The sequence below is a fragment of the Eretmochelys imbricata genome, chromosome 14, assembly GCF_965152235.1.
Source record: "Eretmochelys imbricata isolate rEreImb1 chromosome 14, rEreImb1.hap1, whole genome shotgun sequence".
Classification (NCBI taxonomy): Eukaryota; Metazoa; Chordata; order Testudines; family Cheloniidae; genus Eretmochelys; species Eretmochelys imbricata.
In genome coordinates, this window is record NC_135585.1 from 43,603,512 (window position 1) to 43,631,117 (window position 27,606).

At 48.1% G+C, this 27,606-nt stretch overlaps 1 protein-coding gene across 1 annotated transcript; it reads left to right on the plus strand.

The window, feature by feature from the left end:
* Positions 1–24,286: 24,286 nt before the first annotated feature.
* LOC144274255 (olfactory receptor 14I1-like) lies at positions 24,287–25,249 on the plus strand. The gene has a single exon (XM_077832918.1). It carries the CDS (start codon positions 24,287–24,289, stop codon positions 25,247–25,249), a length of 963 nt encoding a protein of 320 aa, XP_077689044.1.
* The last annotated feature ends 2,357 nt before the right edge of the window (positions 25,250–27,606 follow it).

The window sequence follows — 27,606 nt, forward strand, 5'->3', positions numbered from 1 at the left end:
AAGGAAGGTGGAGGACGCATGCTGATAAAAGAGCAGCCACTCCGGGCCCAATGTCAGGGCATAAACGTTAATGAGGATGACCACTAGCCCCTCCATGCCTGGAGGTGCAGCAGGTGGCCTGGCACAGCCTCAGTGACCCCCAGCACCTGGGGCCGTAGGTTGGGGGAGAATAGGGTAGCCACTCCAGCCGTACGAACTGTGAGGTGGCTAAAATAGACCCTGTCCCCCCACTCCAGCCGCCAACTTGCTTCGGCAGCTGGATCCATATGGGTCTCCTGTGCAGGAAAACCACAGAGTACCCCCCTCCCAAAGGAAGGAGAGCACCTAGCACCTGTGGAGACCCATCCTACAGCCCCAGGTGTTTCGTGTTGCAAAGATGATGGGTGCCATGGGGAGGGCTGGGGTGGATCCTCGCCAGCGGGAATGCGCATGGCTCCTGTTGGGCCATGCAGCAAACTGGTGAGTAAAGAGTCATGGAAGCTGCGGACCCCCGAAGCGGACTGCCTCCCAGTCCCTTTACCCTCCCCCATGAGGGCCCTCATGGCCCTGAGGATTTGATGGAAATCCTCCCATCGCTGGAGAGTGAGTTGCACCTTGTTGCGGGACCCACGGACATCTTTGAGAAACTCCCGCAGCTCTTCTCACAGCATATGGGGGGGCAGGGCCACGGGCCCCCAGCCGTCCTCCGGCAGGGCCCCTGTCGAAGCCCCGTGGCCTACCGAGACGGGCTGGCATGGGGGGGAACCCCGTAGTGGTGCCCGATGTGCCGGTGCCACGCAGCCCACCTCAGACCCAGGCTCACTGGGGGGTGGCGGAGGGAAAATAGCAGCCCCTAGTGGGTAGGGACAGGGGAACACAAAGGCCGCTCTCTGGGGGTCATCCTTCGGAAAGGGAAGGAGACGGCCCCAGGGGTGGCAATAGCAGCACGGGCGGTGGAGGGGGGTGGGGTCAGCATCAGGGGTTAGGAGCAGGGTCGGGGAGAAGGGTGGACGTGGGATCATGGGCCCCAGCAGCCAAGCCACTGTGGGGTGAAACCTCTTGGCGGGGCTCAGGGGTCTGTGGAGTGGGAAGGGGGATCCTCGACGACACTCGTCTGGCGCTCCAAGGCAGCGGTTGCGGCCACAGCATCAATAGGTGGGGAAGCAGCCGTGGGGCCCCCACCTGGGAAGGAGGTCAGTTGCCCCGCATCAATGAGAGATGCCCCTGGTGACTCAGGTCCCGGCCACATGGCGCTGGCTGTCGCCTCAATAGGCTCGGCAGCTGTTAGTGGGGTGCCATTTGCGGCCGGGCTGGTGGAAGAGTCCATGGGTTCCTCGGAGGTGGGAGCAGAAGCATCAGTCAGGGGGAGGGAGCACGGAGAGTGGGGGGCCGATGTGAGGTAGCCCAGATTGAGGCCTGCTGGCAGAGGGGTCCTCCTCCCCCTGGGTGACTGGGTTTGGACCTCGATCTCCTCAAAGATGGAGAGGAAATCACCATCCACCACCCCGGGGACCTCTTCGCCAGCACCTGAAGCTACGCTCACCTCAGGGCCTGCAGGGGCCTTAGGTGGCAAGGGGGCAGGAGGGGCTCCATCGGAGGCCCCCTCGAGGAGGGACTCTGGAGGAGAGGCGGTGCTACCCTCCATTGCTGCCACGTCGTCCCCAGCTGGCTCCAGCAGGTGCGATTCACCTAAGGGCAAGGCAGAAGGCTCGGTGTCGGTGGCCCCTTCCTGGTCTTTTGGGGGGCCTCCGCATCAGATGGGAGGAGCAGAGCTCGAGCCTTCCACTTGCCCTGCTTCCCCTGTATTTGGACCCAGCCCTCCATGGTATCTTCGGTGGGCTGGTGGACAGGGGTCGGGCCGGGGGACAGGGGCGGTGGCAGGGAGCTTGGGGAGGTAGTGGTGGGGCGGCATGGGTGAGGGAAGATTCCCCTTGGGGTGGGCCCTCTCCCATGCCCGGTGGTAATCCCATCGCACCTTCCTCCATAGGCCCTGCCAGTCTGCACACAGCAGAGGCAGGGCCCTCCTGCTCATCTGCGCGCATTGGGGGAGGTGCCCCCAGTACCTGAGTGGGAGCAGTGGTGGGCTGGGGACGAGGAGGGGTGGCTCTGGGTGCCGGGCAGCCTGGGGGTCCGGTGATGGTGGGGCTGGCGCCCTGCCTGGGCTCAGGGGTCCCGGATGCTCCTCCATGCCAGTCCAAGGGGCAGTCCCTCCAGACGTGCCCCATCACCCGGCAGAGGTAGCACCGGGCCTCCCCCATAGAGTAAGGCACCAGGTAGCGGGCCCCTAGTAGGGGACCAGAAAGGACCCCTCGAGCGCCTCTCTGTCACATGCCGCCGGTGGCAGTTGAAGCTGCACCTGCCGGTGGAACGAGAGGATGGGGTGGAGGGTGGGGTCTTTGCAGCCCAGCAAGAGAGGGCTAACAACAGAGAGAGGTTTCCCCAGGGCAGAGATTCGGTAGCAGGGTGGCATAGGGAAGGAAGGGAGGGATGGAGGTCAGGACCACTCGGACACCCACGTCCTACAGCTGCTCCAGAGGGACGAACATGCCCCCCCCCACCTCCACCAGGCCCTTCTCCACCACCTCCTGGGCGGCGGCCTCCTATGCTAGGAAGAAGACGACCTTCCCATACATTTTGGAGGCCTCCACAATGGCCGTGGGCCCCACCAACCTCGCCAGCGCCCGCAAGTAGGTCTCCACATGGGGTGAGGTGGGCACCAAGAGGCAACGGACGCTGTGCCGTGGGGAAGGGGCCCCAGCCGCCAGAGGTGGTAACAGAGACGGTGGCTGGGAGAGATGACATAGCGGCAGGCGGGGGAGCCGCCACTACCTGGGCGTACGCCCTGGGGGCCGGGAGAGGGGAACCCGCCGTGCTGGTGGAGGAGGCAATGGGGAGGGATGCCGCGGCCAGTGGTGGGGCCAAGGCAGAGGGAACAGTCCCCACCAAGGAGGGCCTAGCCTTTCTGGCGGGGCCCTTGCCCTTCTTTTTGCCATGGCCTTTCCCACCAGCTGGGGGGCTCCCCCAGAATAGGAGGGGGCAAGGGACGTGGCAGCAGTGGAGTCCACCCCATTGCCCGCCACTGCCAGTGCCCCAGCGGGGGCGGTAGCAGATGGTTCAGCAGCGGCGGTTGAGGTGGGGGCCAGAGGGTGCGACGGGGAGGGCAGGTGGAGGATGGGCAGCGGGGTCTGCCAGAGGGGTTCCACCCACCTTTTACCCCACCATAATGAGCAGGGATGGAGGGGAAAGGGGAAACAGGTCAACCACTCCTCCCCACTAGGCTGTAGGCAGGGGAGGAGGGAGCCGGGGCGGGGGGGGCATGGATGGGGTGGCCTATGAAAGCAAGGGCTTGGGGGGGTGGGTTTCAGTCATTGACACAGGATGGGATTCCGGCTCCTCTAGCTGCACTAGGGGAGCGGGGGGGAGTTATAATAGCATGGGGGGGTGCAGTGAGACAGGAGTTCAGACTGAAACAGGGGAGAGGCACAAGTGCATGGGAGGGGACATGGGCACACAGAGCAAAGGGCCAGTCAGGACAGGGCAGGAGACTTTAAATTCCCAGATATAGACTGGAGGACGAGTGTGAATAATAATAATCGGGCTCAGATTTTCCTAGATGCGATAGCTGATGGATTCCTTCATCAAGTAGTTGCTGAACTGACAAGAGGGGATGCCATTTTAGATTTGGTTTTGGTGAGTAGTGAGGACCTCCTAGAAGAAATGATTGTAGGGGACAATCTTGGTTCAAGTGATCATGAGCTAATTCAGTTCAAATTGAACGGAAGGATTAACAAAAATAAATCTGCAACTAGGGTTTTTGATTTCAAAAGGGCTGACTTTCAAAAATTAAGGAAATTAGTTAGGGAAGTGGATTGGACTGAAGAATTTATGGATCTAAAGGTAGAGGAGGCCTGGGATTACTTTAAATCAAAGCTGCAGAAGCTATCGGAAGCCTGCATCCCAAGAAAGGGGAAAAAATTCATAGGCAGGAGCTGTAGACCAAGCTGGATGAGCAAGCATCTCAGAGAGGTGATTAAGAAAAAGCAGAAAGCATACAGGGAGTGGAAGACGGGAGGGATCAGAAAGGAAAGCTACCTTATTGAGGTCAGAACATGTAGGGATAAAGTGAGACAGGCTAAAAGTCAAGTAGAGTTGGACCTTGCAAAGGCAATTAAAACCAACAGTAAACGGTTCTATCGCCATATAAATAAGAAGAAAACAAAGAAAGAAGAAGTGAGACCGCTAAACACTGAGGATGGAGTGGAGGTCAAGGATAATCTAGGCATGGCCCAGTATCTAAACAAATACTTTGCCTCAGTCTTTAATAAGGCTAAAGAGGACCTTAGGGATAATGGTAGCATGAAAATGGGAATGAGGATATGGAGGTAAATATTACCATATCTGAGGTAGAAGCGAAACTCAAACGGTTTAATGGGATTAAATTGGGGGTCCCAGACAATCGTCATCCAAGAATATTAAAGGAATTGGCACCTGAAATTGCAAGCCCATTAGCAAGAATTTTTAATGAATCCGTAAACTCAGGGGTTGTACCGTATGATTGGAGAATTGCTAACATAGTTCCTATTTTTAAGAAAGGGAAAAAACGTGATCCGGGTAACTACAGGCCTATTAGTTTGACATCTGTAGTATGCAACGTCTTGGAAAAAATTTTGAAGGAGAAAGTGGTTAAGGACATTGAAGTCAATGGTAAATGGGACAAAATACAACATGGTTTTACAAAAGGTAGATCGTGCCAAACCAACCTGATCTCCTTCTTTGAGAAAGTAACAGATTTTTTAGACAAAGAAAACGCAGAGGATCTAATTTACCTAGATTTCTGTAAGGCGTTTGATATCGTGCCACATGGGGAATGATTAGTTAAATTGGAAAAGATGGGGATCAAGATGAAAATTGAAAGGTGGATAAGGAATTGGTTAAGGGGAGACTACAGTGGGTCCTACTGAAAGGTGAACTGTCAGGCTGGAGGGAGGTTACCGGTGGAGTTCCTCAAGGATCAGTTTGGGGACCAATCTTATTTAATCTTTTTATTACTGACCTTGGCACAAAAAGTGGGAGTGTGTTAATAAAGTTTGCAGATGATACAAAGCTCATTTGCTGGGCTCAAATGGTGGACCCCAAATGTGCTAGCTAAAGTCCCTGTGTCCACAGCAATCACTTGGGCTTCTCTGATTTGTTAGAAGACATGCTGGTCAGACCGCGTAGGTTGTGAGTTGTAGGTTTAATTCCTGGGTCTGCTGCAGACCCACTGGATGAAATTGGCCCCATTCACTTCTCCCTGAGTGCTTCACTCTGTGAATTGTCCTGTTACAAGCAGTACTGTGGAGAGAAATCTGGGACATCAAACCTTCCACATCCTAAGCCCACATCATGAGAAGGGCATTTCCTTTCCAGACATTTCCTAGCTGAGCAGTGCCTAGAGCAATTGCTCAGGCGCCTAATCTCCTCCCTTTGAAGTCAAGGGGTATTAGGCCACATCTCATCTTTCATGACTTGAAATTGGTCCCCGGGATCCTTGTTGTTAGGACCTGCAGTAGTTTCCTGATAGGTGACACTGTCATACGGCTATGGCAAGAGTAGGGCTGGTTTTGGGCTAGAGACACCTCAGTCTGCTTTTTGGTCTCTCTGAAAACACCCACCTCAGGTGTTGAGACTCTTGCCCTCATCTGAGTCAGGGTGGAATCTCACGCTCCTTCCACTGTCAGACTGGGATCTAGGTACTCTATCCTACATACCAACCGCTTATCACCCTGCAGGTCCAACTGGCTTTCAGGCACCTGTGTTTCCTCACTCCAGGAACCTGTGGCCAGTGAAATTAACCGACGCCCATTTTAAAACAAAGTATTTTATTTAGCAATTGGAACAAACCTTTAACAATAGGTTTCAAAAGAACAAACAGCCTACGCACATCTAATCAAAGTTCATGCTTCATGGCTTCAGCTGCTTACCTACAGTGGTCAGGTAGGATTTTCCCCCGCAATGCACTATTGGTCTGATTGAGTTTGTCCGTCCCCCCGCCTCCCAACACATACATACACACCTTCTTCTGAAGCTGGAGCTGGGGCACTGGATGGGGTGGACCAGTGCTCTGAGGTTGCCCAGCAAATCCTTTCCTTGGCTGGTGGGTCTGGCTCACATGCTTCAAGCCTGATTGATCACCTGATTTGGGGTGAGGAAGGAATCGCCCTAGTTCAGATTGTCAGGGACCTTGGGGATTTTCACTTTCCTACACAGCATGGGGCCCGGGTCACCTGCTGGGATCATCTGGGCACATTGCACCTAATCAATTCCCTGCTGTTGCAGGGGCCTCAGGCATTGATGACACCTCAGTCTCTCCTGTTCTCTGCCTGTCGCTCTGTCACAGACCCACAGGATCGGTGCTGCACCCCCAGCTTGGGAACAGTCTCTAGGACGAACCTCTTCAGTGTTCCAGCCCCGAGGGATCTCGCTCTTCCTGCATAGGCTAAGTCTCACCACCTCCTTGAATGAACCTCTGGGGCTTCAGCCCTCCTGCTTCACACAGTGAGCTCTGTTCAGCAAGTCCATCGGAGATAGACTCTTGGTAGAGACTTGTCCACTCTTCAAGGATTAATGCGCCTCACCAAGCATTTGCAGTGACACTCAAACATCGTTGTCAACAAAGGAAGGTCTGGAAAGCAGCACAGGAAGTCCTTAGGTTAGCATAGAGAATTGAAGGTTATAACATGGTCCAAGTCCCTTCTGGTTACCCCAGAGCCTTGCCAAGCTGTAGTGAACCCCATTGTTCAAGCTCTTTGTCTCTCTCCATCTCTCCTTGGTCAGATCCCAGACGACAGCCCTGACTTCTCCCAGCAGCCAATGCTTTTCCCCCCACTGGGTAACAGTGCAGCACATAGGGGAAACTGAGGCACACACAGAATTCATAAAAACATTGCAAAAATTCCGACTTCATCACTGGCTCACACAAGGTCAGTCTGCTGAGGACTGAAATGCTTTAGTCTTACCCATGTTATTGTGCTCAATACAGGGATTAGCCGGGTGAAATGTTATGTCCTGTGTCATACAGGAGGTCAGACTAGATGATCTAATGGTCCCTTCTGGCCTTAAACTCTATAGAACTATGACACTATATTTAGTCCCATCTAAACGTATGCTTCTCTGCAAGCTGAGTGTGATGGGTCCCTCTTGAGTTACAGGAGAAGACATGAACCAACTCACATGCTCTTAGGAAGCCAAGAAGCTTCCGAGGCCCAGCCTGGTCTCATATTCTCGCTGTGATTCGGTCTCCCTCTTCCAGAGAAATCTGGGGGTTTTGAAAGTCCCCATCCTCCCTGTGCATCTGGACCCACGTACGGTATTGCTCAGTGGTGTGGAAGCTTCCTTCTGCCTCTGAAGGCTGGACTATCCAGCCGGGGCATCTATATCCCATCTTGCGTGTGCCATTCTCTGGGTGGTTGGACCCATACAGCTTTAATGGCTTGCAATCACTGGTTTTGTGACTGTACCTAGTTTGTGGGGGAAGGTGTTGGAACTGTCTGATCCCTTCTCTTAGACCAACACACACAGCTCCTAAATCACATGTAGGGATACAGATTAACAAAGATGTCTTTCTAAATATATATGTAACCCTTCTGCCCGTCAGAGTTGGCAGCAACAAGGGCCGGGTTCAATATCTAGGGGATCCATTCCAATAACACAATGCAAACCGGCTCGAGCCCCCACCCAGTGACCTGGGACAAATATATACCACCCCCGCTGGGCGCCTCCAAGAGGCAATACTTCCCCTCTCTCAAGCACATCCTCTGAGTGTAGCAAAAAGCTTTTTAATAACAGAGAGAAACAATGTGGCATTATGTTGGGGAAACACCACCAACAGGATTCATAACACAACCCATGAGCAAAAAAAACCCACCCCAAGCAAATTGGGGCATGCCCCTTTCCCCTTGGTTCTTGAGTCTAGCAACCCCAAATCACCCAAAGTCCCAAAAGTACAATGACCCAAAAGTCTCTGTCCCGGGTCAGGGCAGCCCCAGAGTTTGAAAGTTTATCTGCAGAGCTTTACCTCCCAACCTGGGTGGAGATGGGACGGGGGTAAGAGGCACCTTACATGATCTGAAGCTGACCACCCCACAGCTCCATAGGCCTTCGCTTCGCTCCGCTCCGCCAGCCGCCCCACAAACTCCTTCGCTCAGCTCCGCTCCGCGGCCCACGAGCAGCTCCCGCTGTCCCATGAACTGCTCCGCATCCCAGCAGCAGCTCCCGCCATCCCACGAACTGCTCCACCAGCCTGTCCACAAGGCACTCCAGCCGTCCCGCAATCTGCTCTGCAATATATCTTCAGGCTCCCCCACTACTTAACACAACACTCAGTGATTTCAGCTCTTAGTCACTTCAGCTTGTAGTAGGGGAGCCTCAATGCTGGTGCACTGTTAGCCCAAAGTAAGCTCAGCAGCCTGTAACTAGACTTCTAATGAAATCAAAATTAGCTCTGATAGTCCACAGTGGAGAGAGAAGGAAGTGCAATTAGCATGTAAAGCCCTCACTAAGGGACCCATACCACCAAGTATTAATACTTGTTCCCAGCCTCTCTCAATTCACAGAATTTTGGAACCCATGACCCTTGCCTAGCGAGTGCCACTTAGTTGATAGTGAGTCCCTCCATCATAACAAAAGGCCAAGTACAGTTCGAGGCACAGTTCCCATAATCAGGGTAATAACAATTTATTCTTCCTGCCCCAATAACAGAGACACTGGGGATCCCACAGCAGCCAAAGTGACCATTTGGGCAGCTATGGCCTCATTCTAGGCGGGGTGGGTGTGCCTATGCAAATGAGATTGGCCCCTGAAGTTCTTTTCCACAACTTGCCACACCTCACCACCAGATGTCAGGGTGGAGCTCATCCTGACACTGCTTTTATATCTATCTATCTATCTATATATATGTTCTACCTCAACCACAAAATACTGGCTAGATGCAGGAATCACTGGGGGAAATTCTCTGTCCTGTGTTCTGCAACAGGTCAGATTAGATGATCAAAATAGTCCCTTGTAATCTATGAAGGTCTGAAATGGTCAATCAGTCATGGTGAAACATGGCAATGGCTTTATTCCATCATGTGAGTTATCTGGACAATCTCTAGGAGCAAGGGGGGAGGGATTAATTTTTCTTCATGACAAATATCCTTCCTATCATTTCCCCCAAAGCATGTTTTATCGCTTTGTTTCTGAGGCGGTAAATCATGGGATTCAATCGTGGTGGCATCACGGAATAGAACACAGCTGCCAGCAGGTCCAGATACAGTGAGGACATTGATTTTTGCACTCATGGTGGTGCTCATAAATAAAGAAAACACACAATCAGGTGGGGCAGGCCGGTGGAAAGGGCTTTGTACCTGCCCTGTGCATAAGGAATTCTCATCACAGTGGAGAAAATGTGAATGTAGGACACAAACATGGAAATAATGAACATGGAGCCAAAGACTGAGCAACAGACAAGAAGCAAAATTTCATGGTCATGTATATTAGTACAGGAGACCTTTAGCAGCTGTGCGATGTCACAGAAGAACTGACTGATCGCACTGGACTCACAGAAGTGCAGCCTGAAGGTATCAACAGTAAGAAACAATGAATAGATTGTGTTGCTGACCCAGCAACCAGCTGCCATCTGGACACATGCACTTCTGTTCATGATTTCTCTGTAAGGCAGAGGAAGGCAGATGGCTACAGAGCGGTCATATGCCATCACCATGAGGAAGGCCATCTCTGTAGCAGCAAAGCACACAACCAAAAAGACTAGGGTGACAGACACATCCAGAGAAAGAGATCCGTCTGGTGTTGGTTAGGGAGCTGGCCATTGATTTAGGGACGGTTACTGAGATGTAACGGAGGTCTAGGATGGATAAGTTGTCCAGGAAGAAGTACCTGGGGGTGTGAAGGTGGCGGTCGAGGGTTATGATTGTGACGATGAGAAGATTTCCCCATCAGGGTTGCCAGGTAAATGACTAAAAGCACTGTGAAATGGAAAATCTGCAGCTCCCGAACATCAGAGAACCCCAGGAGGAGGAACTCAGACCTCGTGGTTTGGTTGGACATTTCCTGCCTGGGAGATGCTCTACAAAGGGGGTGGGGTTATGAAAGGAAGACAAGAGAAATAAATATGATTAAAGTTATTGCTCTGCAGGAAAAAAGAATAATATTGGACTTTGAAAGGTGAAAGTGACTGTGTATTTTTTATAAATCTCCCTAACTATCGTCGTCTTACTGTTAGAGCTATGGGAATTGTTTTCCGGCAGTCATTACCGGTGATCAATGTTGCCTCCATGTCTGGATGATGTGTCCATCACAGCCAACTATTTTTTCAAACGTATTTGCTATTCGGAATCATTCATCCATATTAATTAACCCTGGGCAAACCCACTGTCTTGAACTCACACCTTCATTTATGGCAGAATCAGCCCTTACATTTCAAGACGAAAGACACAGAAATGAGCTTCATAATTTCTATATGCAGTATAAATAGCGTTTCTACAGTCACGGCATTTCTGAATTCTGACGCCGTGGCTCTTGCACAGCCCCCTCTCCTTCACGCCCTGCCTTCAATGACCCCTCTGCAGACCCGTCCCACTCACACCCTACCTCACTTACCCCTATGCAGCCCTGTCCCCTTCACACCCTGCCCCAGTGACCCCTGTGTAGTGCCAACCCCTTATCAAAATGGAATTCAGAAAGGGAACATTTAGGATGAATATCTCAATGAAATCCATGAGCGTTAGCTGCATGAGCCTCTGGCTTATGCCCTGTATTCTACGTAATAGCAGAGCATACCTTGGGGTGTTTAAATGTAATCTGGACTAAACGCTGGAACTCTAGCAGAAGATTTTCCACAGTTACATGGAATATGGGGGGCTGCTGCACCCATAGAAGAAGTGGATGCAGTCCCACTGAAGCCAAAGGCAATCACCTTACTTGTGCTAGGGCTGAATTTTGGCCAAATAGTTTTGCTTGTGTCTCTGCAGTTTGCGGTTTAAGAAGAACACGAGACTTGCCATTGTGGATCAGAGACATGGTCTGCCTGGTCTCCAGACAGGGTCCAAAGCAGATTGTTCAGGGGAAGGTACAAGCTGGGAAAGAAACAGTTCTCCACACTCTAATTTAGGGGTGAATCAACTCACTGGTCAGATTCAGCTCTGAGGTATGCAGTGGCCAGGAAGTTCTAGACATGCTTAGACCCAACAGTCAATTTGGCACCTTTTGATTCTGGTCAGGTTAAACAGCTATTCATTATTTAAAACACCATTCAGGAATCTGAGCAATTCCTATGCCTGTTTGAGCATCTGTGGGGCTGGTGTTTGTCACACAATAATACCACACACACATAATGTAATAGCCCACATGGCCAGGAAGAATGGTCAATGGTTAGGGTGCTTACTGGGGGCTTGGAAGACCTGAGTAAAATGTCCTTCCTCTGCAACAGACGGCTTATGTGACCTTGGGCAAGCCATATATTCCAAGGCCAGAAGGGACAATTGTGATCGTCTACTGTAACCTCCTGCATAACACAGGCTAGAGAACTGCATGAAAATAATTCCTGCATCAGACCTTTTGGGAAAAAAACATCCGGTCTTGATTTTAAAATTGACAGTGATGGAGAATTCACCATGACCCTTGGTAATTTTTTCCAATGGTTAATTACCCTCACTGTTAAAAATGTACACTTTATTTCCAGTCAGGTTTTGTCTCGCTTCAATGTCCAGCCATTGGATCATGTTATACCTTTGTCTGCTAGACTGAAGAGCCCATTATTAAGTATCTGTTCCCCATGTAGGTACTTACAGACTGTGACCTGCTTAACTTTCTCTTTATTAAACTAAATAGATTGAGCTCCATGAGTCTATCACTATAAGGCTTGTTTTCCAATCATTAATCCTTCTCGTGACTCTTCTCTGAACCCTCTTCAGTTTATCAACATCTTTCCTAAACTGTGGGCACCAGAACTGGACACAGTATTCCGGCAGCAGTTGCACCAGTGACCAGTGCAGAGGTAAAATAATCTCTCACTCCTACTCAAGATTCCTCTGTTTATACATCAAACGATTGGCCAAAACATCGCACTTTTGACTTTCACCATGGCCCCCAAATCTTTTTCAGAGTCTCGTAGACTTTAAGGTCAGAAGGGACCATCACGATCATCTTGTCTTGTTAGCCGGGGTTCTTTCAACTTAAAGCTCTTGGTAACTTTTACTCTGTGCAAGGTGATGTCAGGAAATAAATCAGGAGAGACACGGCCCTCCGACCGATAGATGGCTGGCACAAACAGGACAACACAAGAGTGCTTTCACTTAAACTTTACTTAGTCTGAAGCACTTACACACGTCCACAACAGGTTAGTCAAACACCCCCAATCCTCGATAATTACTGAAGCTGAGTGTGGCTCTTGAGTGGCACAGCGGCTGCCGGTGGGAAACACAAGATGTATCCAGAGGGAGAGTCCAGTCCCGAAGAGTCCCACTACCTCAAACTTTCTCCCCTTATTTTACACATTAGTAACACAATGACATGTCCCTTAAAGAAAACTTGTTAAGCAAACAGTTTCAATAGTCAAACAAGAGGTTTTCTTCGGATTATTGATTAACCAGCTGTGTTTTTTCCCCAGAGTTTGCAGCCTGGAAACCCTGTTAGACACATTCCTGGGGCACATCCTGCTCTTCTAAAATGCATGTATCAGCCACTTCAACACAATTCTTATCAGGAAGGATGGGGGCGGGGGGTCAAGCTGCCCTTTCTGTGGCACCAAAACCCCCTCTCCTCCTGCCTTGGTCAAGCTGAGGCTGCTTTTAGCAATAAGCAATACTGGTTTCAGGCACTTTACTGGTTTGCCAACATCTCCCCGTACAGTCTGACCTCCTGCACGTCGCAGGCCACAGAATTTCACCCACCCACTCCTGTAATAGACCCCTGTCAAGGTTCCTCCCCCACTCTGAACTCTAGGGTACAGATGTGGGGACCTGCATGAAAACTTCCTAAGCTTACTTTTACCAGCTTAGGTTAAAACGTCCCCAAGGTACAAATTAATTTTATCCTTTGTCTTTGGAATATCCACTGCCACCACCAAACTCAACTGGGTTTACTGGGAAACGTAGTTTGGACATGTCTTTCTCCCCAAAATCCTCCCAACCCTTGCACCCCACTTCCTGGGAAAGGTTTGGTAAAAATCCTCACTAATTTGCATAGGTGACCACAGACCCAAACCCTTGGATCTGAGAACAATGAAAAAGCATTCAGTTTTCTTACAAGAAGACTTTTAATAGAAATAGAAGTAAAGGAATCACCTCTGTAAAATCAGGATGGTAGATAGCTTACAGGGTAATTAGATTCAAATCATAGAGAACCCCTCTAGGCAAAACCTTAAGTTACAAAAAAGACACACAGACAGGAATAGTCATTCTATTCAGCACAGTTCTTTTCTCAGCCATTTAAAGAAATCATAATCTAACGCATACGTAGGTAGATTACTTACTAAAAGTTCTAAGACTCCATTTCTGTTCTATCCCCAGCAAAAGCGGCATACAGACAGACACAGACCCATTGTTTCTCTCCCTCCTCCCAGCTTTTGAAAGTATCTTGTCTCCTCATTGGTCATTTTGGTCAAGTGCCAGCGAGGTTACCTTTAGCTTTTTAACCCTTTACAGGTGAGAGGAGTTTTCCTCTGGCCAGGAGGGATTTTAAAGGGGTTTACCCTTCCCTTTATATTTATGACAACCCCTAACCTCTGGCTGAGTTACTGAAGTCCTGAAATCATGATTTAAAGACTTCAAGTGATAGAGAATCCACCTTTTACACTACTTTGAACTTGCAAGTGACCTGTGCCCCATGCTGCAGAGGAAGACAACCCCCCCCAGGGTCTCTGCCAATCTGAAACGGGGGAAAATTCCTTCCCCCACCCCAAATATGGTGATCAGTTAGACCCTGCGCATGTGAGCAAGACCCACCAGCCTGACACCTGGGAAAGAATTCTCTGCAGTAACTTCTGGAAGTTTGACCCACGTTCTTTGTTCCTGAATTTACATTTAGCGGTATTAAAACACACATTGTTTGCTTGAGCCCAGCTTACCAAATGATGCAGATCAGTCTGAATCAGTTGTCCTATCCTCTTCATTATTTATCACTACCCCAATTTTTGTGTCATCTGCAGGCTTTTTGCCACTGATGATTTTATTTTCTCTTGCAGGTCACTGATAAAGGTGTTCAATAGCGTAGGGCAGAGAACCAGTCCCTGTGGGATGCCACTAGACACACACACACTGTGATGATTCCTCGTGTAGCATTACATTTTGCAATCTATCCGTTAGCCAGTTTTTCAATTATTGAACATGTGCCATGTCAATTTTCTACCAATCTAGTTCTTTTAGGCAAAATGTCACATGGTACCAAGTCAAAAGCCTTACAGGTGTCAAAGTATATTACCTCTACTGACCAAACTTTGAATCACTTAGCCTTTTTGGGCTTCAGTTCCCCGTCTCTGAAATGGGGACAAATAGCACTTCCCTGCTGCACAGCGGTGCTGGGAGGAGAAATACTTCAAAAGTTGTGACATGCTTTGAATTCTACTGATGAAACGTGCTAAGTAAGAGCTACGTGTTACTGTTCTGGAGTCTCTGCCTGGAAGATATGGCATGTTTCTATCATTAAGCCTCCTCTCATAGTGTTCTCCCATTATAGCCGCAGCAGCAAGGCAGGGGGTGGGAGGGAGAGAGAGACTCGGCAGCTATTTCTTCCGAGCTGCTTCCCTGCCTCAGCCACTGCACACGCAGGAAGAGACACGGTGCTGCCCAGATGCACCCGGCACCATCTCTGTCAGCTCCTGGGATCTTCACTGAGGCTGGTCAACAATTTTCCGTGGAAACTCATTTCCAGCAGAAACCTGGGTTTTCTGTTAAATTAAACTTTTCACTAAAAGTGTTGGCTTTTCTTCAAAGACTTGTTGTCAGAAAACCGAAAACCCCCAACACCAAATTTTTGTGGCCCCAAAGCAATTTTTTTTTCCAGGCTTGGCCGGACATTTTCAGCATTTTGGTTTTTCCTACAAAAATTGAAATTTTCCACCCAAAAATTTGACAGAAACAAAAATGTTTCCATCCTTGTCATTGGCAGTGTTGTTGTAGCCGTGGTGGTCCCAGGATAGTAGCGAGACGAGGTGGGTGTGGTGATAGCTTTTATTGGACCAACTACTGTTGGTGAAAGCGACAAGCTTTCAAGTTTACTCAGAGACCTGAAGAAGAGCTCGGTGTAGCTCTAAAGCTTGTCTCTTTCACCCGCAGAAGTTGGTCACTTAAAAGATATTACCTCGCCCACCTTGTCTCTCTTCATTCTGGTCAAAATTTTCCATGAAAAAAACAATATAAATAAATAAATAAAAATGTGTCCTGACCATTCCTCCTTTCCCCCAACCCCCAGCAATACATCAGAATACGTAGCCCCTTCTGGGCAAGGGACAAACTACCAGCCCTGACCAGATTCCAGGATGCTTTAGAGTGGAAAGAGATCTGGGAGAACATAATCAGAGCTCACACTGATGCCACTGAGCTCAGAACCCAGCCCTTGTTAGTTACACATTAGTAAACATGCCTGTAGCGGTTAGTTGGTGTCTCTTGAGTCAAGATGTCCTCTGATCCTTATGGTGTGGTAAAAATCTCTTGTGCTGAAATGCATGGGCATCCCAGTTAACCCTGTGACTTTTTTTCCTGAGACCATCAGTGGGAGCTGATACTATCTGAGAACATGGAGGGGACGACTTATGACATGGGCATCCCAGTTAACCCTGTGACTTTTTTTCCTGAGACCATCAGTGGGAGCTGATACTATCTGAGAACATGGAGGGGACGACTTATGACAAAGGGCTTTCAGAGCTCATTAAGAGCTGTGAATAAAGTTCATACCGCATCTAGATGAAAATAGGCTCTTCCCACCCTGCCAGAGCTGCAGCTACTGGGTATGCAAATGGGTTGAGACCCGATCTAGCTGCTTACACAGGGGGCCCACCGAATACCAAGCCTTTGAGCCACTGAAGCTTTGCCAAGGGAATTTATTGAATTATGTTCTCCAAAGGGCATTTTAGGTAGGTACCCTGGAGCCCTGCAGGGCTCAGAATCAGGGTCAGAGATGGAAAAAGTTCATCTCCCAGGCCAGCCACCAAATACAAAATTAATGTGAAAATATAAACACTGAGTGACGTTCTCCTGCCAGCTACCCTAGCTCAGCCCCGTTTTCTGAACAGAGCTGAGAGGCGAACTGGGTCAGCTGATTTTCATTGTCTCACCTGCATTTGGCTTTTAAGAATTCTCTCTTCAGACAGTAAACCTTCCGCATTTGCTGCAATGAAATACCCTTGGAGCTGAGGGATATCTTTGGCTGGACTCACATCTCACTGATAATGGTGAGACCTGATCTGGAATACTGTGTGCAGTTCTGGTCTCCCATGTTTAAGAAAGATGAATTCAAACTGGAACAGGTGCAGAGAAGGGCTACTAGGATGATCCGAGGGAAACCTACCTGATGAGGGGAGACGCAAAGAACTTGGCTTGTTTAGTCTAACCAAAAGAAGGCTGAGGGGAGATATGATTGCCCTCTATAAATACATCAGAGGGACAAATAGCAGGGAGGGAGAGGAGTTCTTTAAGTTAAGCTCCAAGGTGGAAACAAGAATAAATGGATATAAACTGGCCATCAAGTTTAGGCTCAAATATTGGCCAACATTTCTAACCATCGGAGGAGGAGTGAAGTTCTGGAACAGCCTTCCAGGGGAGCAGTGAGGGTAAAAAAACCTAACTGGCTTCAAGACTGAGCTTGATAAGTGTATGGAGGGGATGGTATGAGGAGACTGCCCACAATGGCATGTAGCCGATCTGTGGCTGCTGGCAGCAAATATCTCCAGTGGCTGGTGATGGGACACTAGATGGGGAGGGCTCTGAGTTACTACAGAGAATTTTTTCCCAAGTGTCAGGCTAGTGGGTCTTGCCCACATACTCAGGGTCTAATTGATTACCATATTTGAGGTGGAGAAGGAATTTTCCCCTAGGTCAGATTGGCAGAGACCCTGGGGGGGTTTTCTCCTTCCTCTGCAGCATGAGGCACAGGTCACTTGCAGGTTTAAAATAGTGTAAATGGTGGATTCTCTGTAACTTGAAGTCTTTAAATCATGATTTGAGGACTTCAGAAACTCAGCCAGAAGTTAGGGGTCTATTTCAGGAGTGGGTGGGTGAGATTCTGTGGCCTGCAATGTGCAGGAAGTCAGACTAAAGCCGATGTGCTGTGGTAGAAGGAGGCAGGTCACAGTCCGTCGATAGGTGAATGTTCTGTAAAAATGAGCCCCTTCTCCTCCCCATGGGGCTGAGACTCAATGACGTGGGGGAGTATGTGACTCCCTGATTTTAGAGCTGTAGAAGGGCTTTTGCTGCTCTCATGTACTTTGTGCTCTCATGTCCATGTCCTTTGGGTTATGTCCCATAACTGTCTCACTAGATCAGAGGTTGTGGTGATAGGTGGTCAGTCACGGCTGACCTGTCTCCTTCCTGACGTTCTGTTCATCATTCAGGGGTTCAGAATCCCTGCCTGTGTCTGCAGTTCTCTGGGGTGCAGGGAGGATTCATGACAATTCCCTCCCCCTCTCCAACAATCTGTGCCCGTGGGAGAGAAGGGTTGATTCCCCAAGGGCCCTCCTCCATTGGGAGGAGCCAGTGGCTCTTCTCAGGGCCATCTCCTGGGTCTCACAGGGGTTAGAGGTTCTTGATCCCCAATGCAGCCTGATGCCCTGTGGTTGGTGCTTAACAGAACGCGAGGGGCCGGGGTTGGAGCCTCACTAGTGGCCATGGCTTGTGTGTGTTACAGGGATCTATCGCTACATAGCACCAAGGGAATCCCCTGGGTGGGTGAGTCAATGGACAATTATGTCTCAAGGGATCTCCCTGACTGATCGCCGAGTTTCTGAGAGGGGAGCCACTAGGTCAATGAGCTGGGAAAGACTCGCTCAGCTATTGCATGATTGCAGATGGATTCCTAGCTCCCTGTGGGAGCACAGAGTGGGAGTGGGGGTTTCCCAGCACCATCTCGAGTCAGGAAGCAGAAGAGCCCTGCCTTGGGTCGAGGACACGGTGAGCTCCTGGCTTCATTACTTCACCCTACAAAAGGCTGGGGGCAACATCAGTGGGGTGGGGAGTGCTACCTGAGACCTCCACTGGGGCCACTATAGGGCGATACTGCCCCAACCCCCCAGTTTGGAGCCTGGCTTTGTGCAATCTGCCAAAGGTTTGTGCCCTGTTGCTTTTAGGTCTTTGGAGAGATATTCTCTGAAGGGCAGAGAAGATCCTTCCTGCAGGTGGCGCTGCTGGCCATCTATGACCCCCTGCTGCACCTCAGCCCGGCTGGGCTGGTCCTAGCCTTCTCCATCTTTGGGGAAGCTGCCCAGCTGATGGGAATAAAGTGAGAGGCTGGATTAGGCTCAGGTGATTGGGGGTGGGACCCAGGTCCTGTCGCCTCTAGGCCCCAAAAAGTCACTCCTGTCCCATCACCATTCGATGTCTGGGAAGCAGCAAGGTGAATGAGTCAGAGCAGGTGCCTTGCTAGAGGTGAATTCAACTCCATGACCAGGATGGATTAAGGGCTTGAATTGCAGAGATGCCACAACCATCAAAACTCTAGTTCCAGTCAGAGCAGTTTGCATGCCCTCAACACCTCTGTAAACCAGGCCTTCAATGAGGAGCCAGGACCTCAACCTGATAAGAGAAGGAAAGGGGAACACCCATATCCATATACCTCAGCATCCGACTCCTCAGTGCCAGGAGCAGGAGTGGTCCCTGGCTCAGCTCCCTTGGCTTGACGGAGCTGCTGAAATCAGGGTGGGATGAGAAGAGATGAGAATGAGCTGGGGACATAGTAGAATGGCAGTGAGGGCCCCTTCCTTTCAGAGGAGAGTCCATGGCCCCTCCACGGGGGAGCCCTTCCTTCCCTCCACACTGTGCACTTTGGTGTCTGGGTGCGGCAGGGGACTGCTAAGGGCAAGGATTGAAGAGCCAGCTATCATTCTGCCATGAGCTCTAGCACGCCTTTTGTCTTAAGGGGAGCCTGTGATTAACTTATCCTTGGTTATGTTAACTGAAGGGTGAATTCACAGCCATCAATCTCAACGAGGTCATTAGTCCTTCTCCGTATAATACCTATAAGGCAGCAACAAGAAACTGTTTGGGGGGATTATAACCAGGAGTGCAAGTAGGGTGGTACTCGCTGGTACGCAGTACCGGCAAGAGATTTTTAGCAGGTACAGGGTACCGGAAAGACTTGGGGCTTGCCCCTGCCTCTGGAGCGGGGGTGGGGCTGCACTCTGCTCCTGAAAGGGGCAGAATGCAGCTAGGGAGGACGTTCATTATTTAAATGGCTTCAACAGCACAATACATATGCTAACAAACAAAGGCTTTGCTTAAGTTTGTTCTCATAAGTTTTATGTGGTAACATTGGTCAGGAGTCCTCAAGAGGGGAGGGATGGAAGGTGTTTAAACAGTGTTTTTTATTCTGTTTCTCCCCATTGGTCTGAATTATCCATGACATCCATACTGCATCACATTGAGTCCAAATCATCAGAGGAATGCCTCTGCTTGCACTGACCAGAGGATGTTTGGATTCTGATGTCAGCCCAGTTCTGCCACCTGATGGGAAACATGTGTTGCCCCCAGTGTACCTAGAATTCTTCTTTGCAGCCAAACTAGTCTAACATGGATTTTGTTAACTGGAACTGGAGCAGCAAACAAAGAAAACAAATGACTCATTACCAGCTTTGTGGGTGAGAGAACTATAAGTGAAGATTATAATGCTGAACACTGACAGCCTTAAGCCAGCTGCCTCAGGAATCTGCCAAGAACTTTGCTGAAAAGATGTTCCTCATCTTTGCAACGGAGCTAAGACTTATCACACATCTGCCCACCTTTATTCGGATGAAGCTCCTTCTGATCTGACAGCTCAGGCATTGTCAGTTTTCATCCAGAACAATTTACAAACTTGGAACCTAATCCTGTAAACCCTTAATCATTTGATCAATTCCATTGAAGACAATGGGACTATTTGCATGACTATGGACCACTTCTGTGGACTGCTAAGAGTTTCAGGAGTCTGTTCTGTTCCTATAAAGAAAGTTGAATCCCTATTGAAATGCAATTTTTGGGTACAATACCATAAAGCAGTTTAAGATATAGTTCTACTTAAAATTTGTCTTTTAATAAGTCCTACATATGCTGAAATGGCTCCTCACCCAACTCCCATATTCCATATAAACAGATTGAATACTACATATGTAGGTGGAAAGTGAGAAGTTAAGCATGTTGATGTTTGTATATACAAAGGGGGGGTGTTGCAGGAGACGGGAAGAGCATGGGGGCCCTGGGCTGAGGGTGGGGAGGGGTCACATGAGGAGGTCACATGCCCCCCCTCCCCTTCTGTCCCTCCCATGAGTGCAGTACCGTCAAGGAATGATTTCTGCTTACACCACTGGCTATAAACCAGGAAACCCCTTGGTCAAATGACCCCAGTTTTGGATCACTAACACTACCCTGAGACACCTTGAGGCACACCGAACTTCAAAGCAATCCGAGTGACTGTTCGGATTTTAGAGCACTTACAAAGCTTAAGCTTTAAAGCATATAAAATGGCTGCAATGGAAACCCTCTGGCTGTTTTTCCATATTGGGGCGTGCACACTGTAAAAAGTGAACATTTTCTTAAATTCAGCTTGCGTCCCCTGAAGATAGAGTGAATAAACTTGACAGACTGAGACGCTTTTGACCCTCAACCCATCAAAAGTTTGAGCTCTAGCATTGCACAAAAAAACGCACCTAGAAAAGCACATTTTATCTCTGCAACCCCTAGCTCAAATGACTTTTCGAGAAAAAAAATCTATTTTTTCATGGCTTATATCTCCATAACCCCTTGCTCAAATGACCGACCATTCAATTTACTAACCCTACCCTGCACCCTCCGGAAGCACACCGATTTTCAAAGGAATCTGACTAAGCATGTCAATGTTAGAGGCCTTAGAAAGCTGACTTTTAAATGGTAGTCACAACCCTATACAATACTGTACTATACAATACTAGCTCTGCTGCATCACTCTGATATTGGTCAGGTCATTTACTGGCTGTGTACCCGCCCTTCAGATTTCTGTCTACAAACCATGACCTTGGAATGTTCCATGAGCATTAAAACGGGGCTGTGCTGTTACACAATGAGAACACTGATAGAGGAATACGCATCAAACTAGGCACCACAGTACAGACATTCACCTCATGTAAACTGGAACAGCTCCACAGCACTATGCCAATTTACACCAGCTGGGGACCTGGCCCTTCATATTTGTTCAATCTCCCTGATATACCCACAACCAGTGTGAATTAAACATTGTTAAAATGCCATGCAGCTTTGCACCTGCAGCCGAATGAGCCTTTCATTGTAGTGTTGAATGCAGTAAGAAAAAAAAAATGTAACTGCTGAGAAAGAAAGAAAGAAAGAAAGAAAGAAAGAAAGAAAGAAAGAAAGAAAGAAAGAAAGAAAGAAAGAAAGAAAGAAAGAAAGAAAGAAAGAAAGAAAGGAAAAGTTCGGCCATTCATCCTAATAGAAGTGAAAGTTCAGATACAGAAAATCTTAGCAACCCTAAGTTCCTCCAGAGTTCTGTCCCTAGTGGGAATGAATCGCTCCTTAACATTAAAAGTTACACATTTGTAATTAATCCCATGGAACAAAGAACTAAGAAAGTGCAGACGGGTTCAGAACTTTTGTCTCGCCTTTGGTTTAAAAACTCACAGGCAAAGAATATGGATTTGAAACTGTATAACAGGCTAGATCCCCAGATGGTGTAAATCAGCCATTGCTCCATTGAAATCAATGGGCCAGATCTCCAGTTGGCAAAAATAGCCCTAGCTACACAAGCTGAGGATCTGGTCCTTCGTGTTTAGTGTTTGCTCTTCATGACCTACTTCAATCAGCCCAGCCAGCCTGAGCTGTGGGTTCCTCTGGTGGCTGTACTCCAAGAGCTGCTGATGCAATGCAGGAGAAAGGGGATGGGGGGGAACAAAAACAACAACAACAATCTCTGCTCACCCAGAGGTAATTATGTGGAATTAATGAAGGAACAGGCTATTTCAGGCCAGCTGAGGTTCTGGTGCCACTAGGCTTAGCGATTGTAGGTCACATGTCTGTACTATAAATATATCTTTTATTCTGCAATCCCTTTGGGACACCCTTTGAGGCTCAGCCCTGCCTTAATTTTAGTCAAGGGTCCTACCAGGGATGCTGCCATTGTGTGAGATCGAGGGAGGGTGCTGTTCCCTGAGTTAAGGTTCATCTAGGGAAGGTTGTTAGGGTGGTTTGCTCCAGAGGTGAGATGATAGCTGGGCTCACAGCCCTGGAGACCAGATTCAGCTATTTAGCCCCAGAACAGGGACATCCCAGGTTGTGACCATGCCTGGTGCCTGCACAAACCAGGATCAGCTCGAGAGCTGAGAGGGGCTTTCAGTCTCTGATCCCATTTAGTCCATCACCTCTCAGCCAAGCCTGTCCAAGGAGGGAAGCAGGGAGCACACATCTGTGGAGTCTGCTGTCTGCTAGGAACTGCAGAGAGACCCGGCAACTCAGGAAACAGCTTCTGGATAATATAGTGATGGGGGCATGATAGACAGATGGGATTATCTGAACATTATCTCTCTGACAGAGGAGGATCAAATGCATCACAAGTTGGGAAAAAATCCACAAAGACCAGCACAGTAAGTTTCCTATTTCAATTAAATATGTGAGGGTATTAATATACAAGGCACATGTGAGAACATAAATATGCATGACAATGGGAACTCTTGAAGAGTTTTACTATCAATTTAATCAAATACCGAGCACCAGTCAGACTTTTTTATTTGCTTATTTTTCAGCAGCAAAAATGGATTGTCCATAGAAATTGTGAAAACTCAAACGTTTGTTTCATCGTGGCAACTGAGAAGAAAACAATTTTAACTGAAAACTGAAAAAAATTAACCTCTGCTGTCCTTGGAAAAACAAAATATATATTGAGGATAGCAGAGACTTTCCATGAAAATGTGTTCAATTGAAAACCCAATTTGCCTTTGAAATAATTAAAGCAGAAAATGTCTGTCTACCCAGAACTGGAAACTTAGTTTTGCACCAAGGTGGGAAACATTAAGATTTTCCACTAATAACCACAATTTCAAACCCATTCGCTCTATTGCAACTGTTTCAAAGGGATAGCTCCAGGATGGTTAAACTGAATAAAGCAAAGTCGATAGCCCACAGAATATATTTTAAGCACTGTGAAGCTAAAAGACGGAGTTGAAGCCCGCAGACAAAACCGTTCTCTCTTGACACTGCCCAAGGAGAGACAGAAGGTCAATGGGATTAGAACCTAGATCTCCTGCTCTAGCACCATATCTGCTGTCCGATATTGCTGCCACCTAAATGGCAGTGCTGTTGAGCGGTGCACAGAACATACACATAGTATGGCACGGTCCACCCCTCTAAGAGCTTCCAGTCCTAATGGACAAGGCAGAGAAAGGGAGGGAGGAGAAACAGAGGCACAGGGAGGGGAAGTAACTGGCCCAAGGTCACCCAGCAGGTCAGTGGCAGAACTAAGAACAGAACCCAGGTCTCCTGACTGCTACTGACCTGCACAGCACAGACACAAAGTCACAGAGGGAAACAATACAACCTAGCAGTAACTGAGCAATGCTCCTAGCCCATCATCACACTGAGATGGAAGTGCAGCTAGAATTGGTACCATGAATCAATCTGGAAAGAGGTAGCAGGCCGTCTGTGTGGAGGAATCATCACAGACGAGCTGCCACATAGGAAGCTGAGTGAGTCAATGTTGTATTTCTCTGGAAAGTGGGAATCAGGCTGTTGTCATTTTAGTATGTTAATTTCATGCCCAAGTTGTGGGCTTGCTGTTTGTCACACTAGGAAACCATCTGGGCTAGAATTGTTGGATTTGGACTGTACTTTGTCCCAGCCTTCATACTGCATTTTATCTAAGGCCAGAGCCTCAGAAGGCATAAACTGACCCAGCTCCATTGACTTTAAGTGAAATAATCCAGTTTTCACTAATGTGATAATGCATCTGATTAGTGCTCTGGCTGATGGAAGTGATGGTGTGGTGCACCCTTGGTATTCCCATCATGAGATATTACAGAGAGAGAATCAGGATCAATTCCTCTGGCACTCTAATCCTGACCATTGCCCTTCTCCTTCCCTCCCCAGACATCACACTGAGGAAGAAAATGTCCAACCGAACCACCGTGACCGAGTTCCTTCTCCTGGGATTCTCTGATGTTCGGGAGCTGCAGATTTTACATTTCATTGTGTTTCTAGTGATTTACCTGGCAGCCCTGATAGGGAATCTTCTCATCATCACAGTTGTTGTCCTCGACCACCATCTTCACACCCCCATGTACTTCTTCCTGATGAATTTGTCCATCCTAGACCTCGGCTCCATCTCTATCATTGTCCCCAGATCCATGGCCAATTCTCTCATGAACACCAGGTCAATTTCTTATTCTGGATGTGTTGCCCAAGTTTTTCTCTTTGTCTTTTTTGTTTCAGCAGATCTTGTTTTATTGACCGTCATGGCGTACGACCGATACGTCGCCATCTGCCAACCACTGCACTATGAGAGAGTGATGAACAGGAGAGCTTGTGTCCAAATGGCAGCTGGTGTCTGGATTGGTGTTTTTCTCTACGCTGCACTGCACACTGGGATCACGTTTGCAGTCTCCTTCTGTGGAGGCAACGTGGTGGGTCAGTTCTTCTGTGAAATCCCCCAGCTCCTCAAGCTCACCGGCTCTGACTTGTACCTCAGTGAAACTGGTACTATTGCCTTTAGTGTGTGTTTAGGCTTAAGTTGCTTTGTTTTTATAATTGTGTCGTATGCTCAGATCTTCAAAACAGTGCTGAGAATCCCCTCTGAGCAGCGCCGGCATAAAGCCTTCCTCACCTGCCTCCCTCACCTCACTGTGGTGTCCTTGTTCTTTTGCACTGCCACCTTTGCCTACAGTCATCCCACCTCCAGCTCAGCCTCAGCTCTGGATCTCGTGGTGGCTGTTCTCTATTCCGTGCTGCCAGCAGTGATGAATCCGATCATCTACAGCATGAGGAACAAGGAGATCAAAGCTGCATTGAGGAAACTGATAGGGTGGAGGTTATTCACCAGAAATAATCTGTCCATTTTTTCCCTTTGGTTGTGATTTCATTCCATGTTTCTTTATACATGTAATCCTCTGATGACATTATTATCTCCATGAGAACATGCTTTGCCATTTGCTTATGCAGAAAGCTGTATTTAGACTGGTAAAAATGCAGACAAACACAACTCAAGTCAGGGGAGTTACTGTAGATTTACACCAGTGTAGATAAGATCAGACTCTATCTATCTATCAAGTTTTTTGTACAGCCACCCATCACCACACTCTCTGAGCACCTTCCACCTCAAATGAATAGCCATAATCAAGTCCCTAGTGGACTTCATGAGGTCTCTGTGTCTTCTCCTTTTGGGGGGCATAAACTCTGCTTGGATTCAGCCTGCAACCTCGGACTTAGAGAATGGATGAGATCAAACGAGGGGAGGGCATGTCTCAGGACCATCTTGTTTTTGAAGATCTGTAACTCTTGAGGGCTTAATGCATAAAGTTTCTGTGGTTAAGAAATCCCTTGGCTCAACACATGTTCCTCGCCTTCCTATCATATTCTTCTTAAAGGGGTTCAACTAGAAGCCTAGCATGAGCACAACCTAGGTGAAGCTCTGGCAGAGTGTGTGTAGGTGTCTGGGGGCTTGGGAGAACTCAGACACTGGTTTTGAGTTGTAAGGCAGCTGGACAGTGGGCTCCAATGGCCAAGGGAAGGGCGTCAGACCAGAGGTCTGAGTGTGGCAGTGTTTCCTAGAGCCCCAGAGCTAGTGACGAAGAGACTCTACCCAGACGCAATTACCTTGGAAGTATGTGGCACCCAGAGATTGGGTCCGCTTTCACGAGATGGGTGACTGTATAAGTGGGTACCGGGCCAGGTTGTAAAAGCTATCTCGTCTGGCTTTTGTTTGGTTTTATCAGTTGGTCAGTTTGGCTTTGGGTTGTTTTTTCCCCCTTCTTTGGGGGAAGGGAAATGATTGGTTACATGGCTGTTTCAGCAGTTTGTCATGTATTTGGGAGGCCAATGTGTTCTCTCTTTGACTGGGTTTTCTGACAGATCTGACAGTTTGCTTCCCACAATGATGAAGGGGTGAGAAAGAGTTCTGTAGCTCTCTGGATGACTGAGTTTCTGCTGAAATTATTATTTTAAGGCAGCTGGGATTGTATTGTTTTAGTAATGACATGTTAGGGCACCTAGGGCCTCGGATAGGTATCTTTTAATTATATTAAAGCTAAAATAAAACTACAGCCACACTCCAGGTGTCCAGACACCTGTCTCCCACCTCAGTCCCGGAGCAATTCACCATCTGGAGGGAAGACAGGGTTTTGTCTGCTAACTCATGTGTGGGGCCCAATTGGTACGTGTACTCAGAGACCACCCATTGGATCTATTCCCATTCAAAATGTGGGTTGTGTCTTAACCACTGAGTGTCTAACCCCTGAGCTGTGGGGTATTCTGATGTGGAGCTTCCCCAGTCTCTTCCACTGAACCTGTTACACTTTGGATAAATACATAAGGAGGTATTATGGGTGAGAGAGCAAGTGGGTGAGAGAGCAAGCGAGAGAGGAAAGAATAACTCTTCAGCCTAGTGGTTAGTATATATAAATAGCTAGATGTGAATGGGGACCGATTGGTAGTTTCAGGATGTATCAAAACTCATATTCCTCTCCTTGTGTTGGCACATACCAGTTTTGTCTCCTTTCTCTGATACCAGCGCTAGTCACAAATTGTCATCTCTGAGTGTGTGTGTACAATTTTCTCGTGAAAAATTTAGACTTTTCAAAGAAAACCTCATAACAGTTTTGTTTGTTTGCTTGTTTGAAATCCCAAACCCAATTTTTTGGGGTCAAAGTCTGCCAAAAACTTTAGAAAAACTCTCTCTTTTTTTGCTCAAAATTTTTGGTTTTTAGAATTTCAGTTTTCCAGTGAAAAATCAGTTCTCAAGAGAAAATTAGACATTTTCTGAAAAAAAAAATCATTTAGTAAAAAGTCCAATTTTCCACCATAAATCTTTTGATGGAAAATGTTTAACCAGCCATAGCTGCTACTGGTTTTCAGGTACTGACTGTTCTCTTTACTGAGCACTGAGTGTAAATGGTGTACAGCGTACAGTGCTGTGATGCTGTGAATATGTATCTCTTTTTATCTACTAACCAACAGAGTCTGACACCATTATTCACACTGAGAATTCCCTTTTCCATGGGCAGTCCCATTAAAATCCATAGAGCTACTCAACATGAAGAAAGGTGGTAAAATCTGTCCCAAAGTGTATACTCAGTGTCATTCATACCTATTGAATTTAATTTCCCTTACTCCTGCAGAGACAACACCACCCTGGAGAGTCAACTGCAGTTCTCAAAAAGAAAAGGAGTACTTGTGGCACCTTAGAGACTAACCAATTTATTTGAGCATGAGCTTT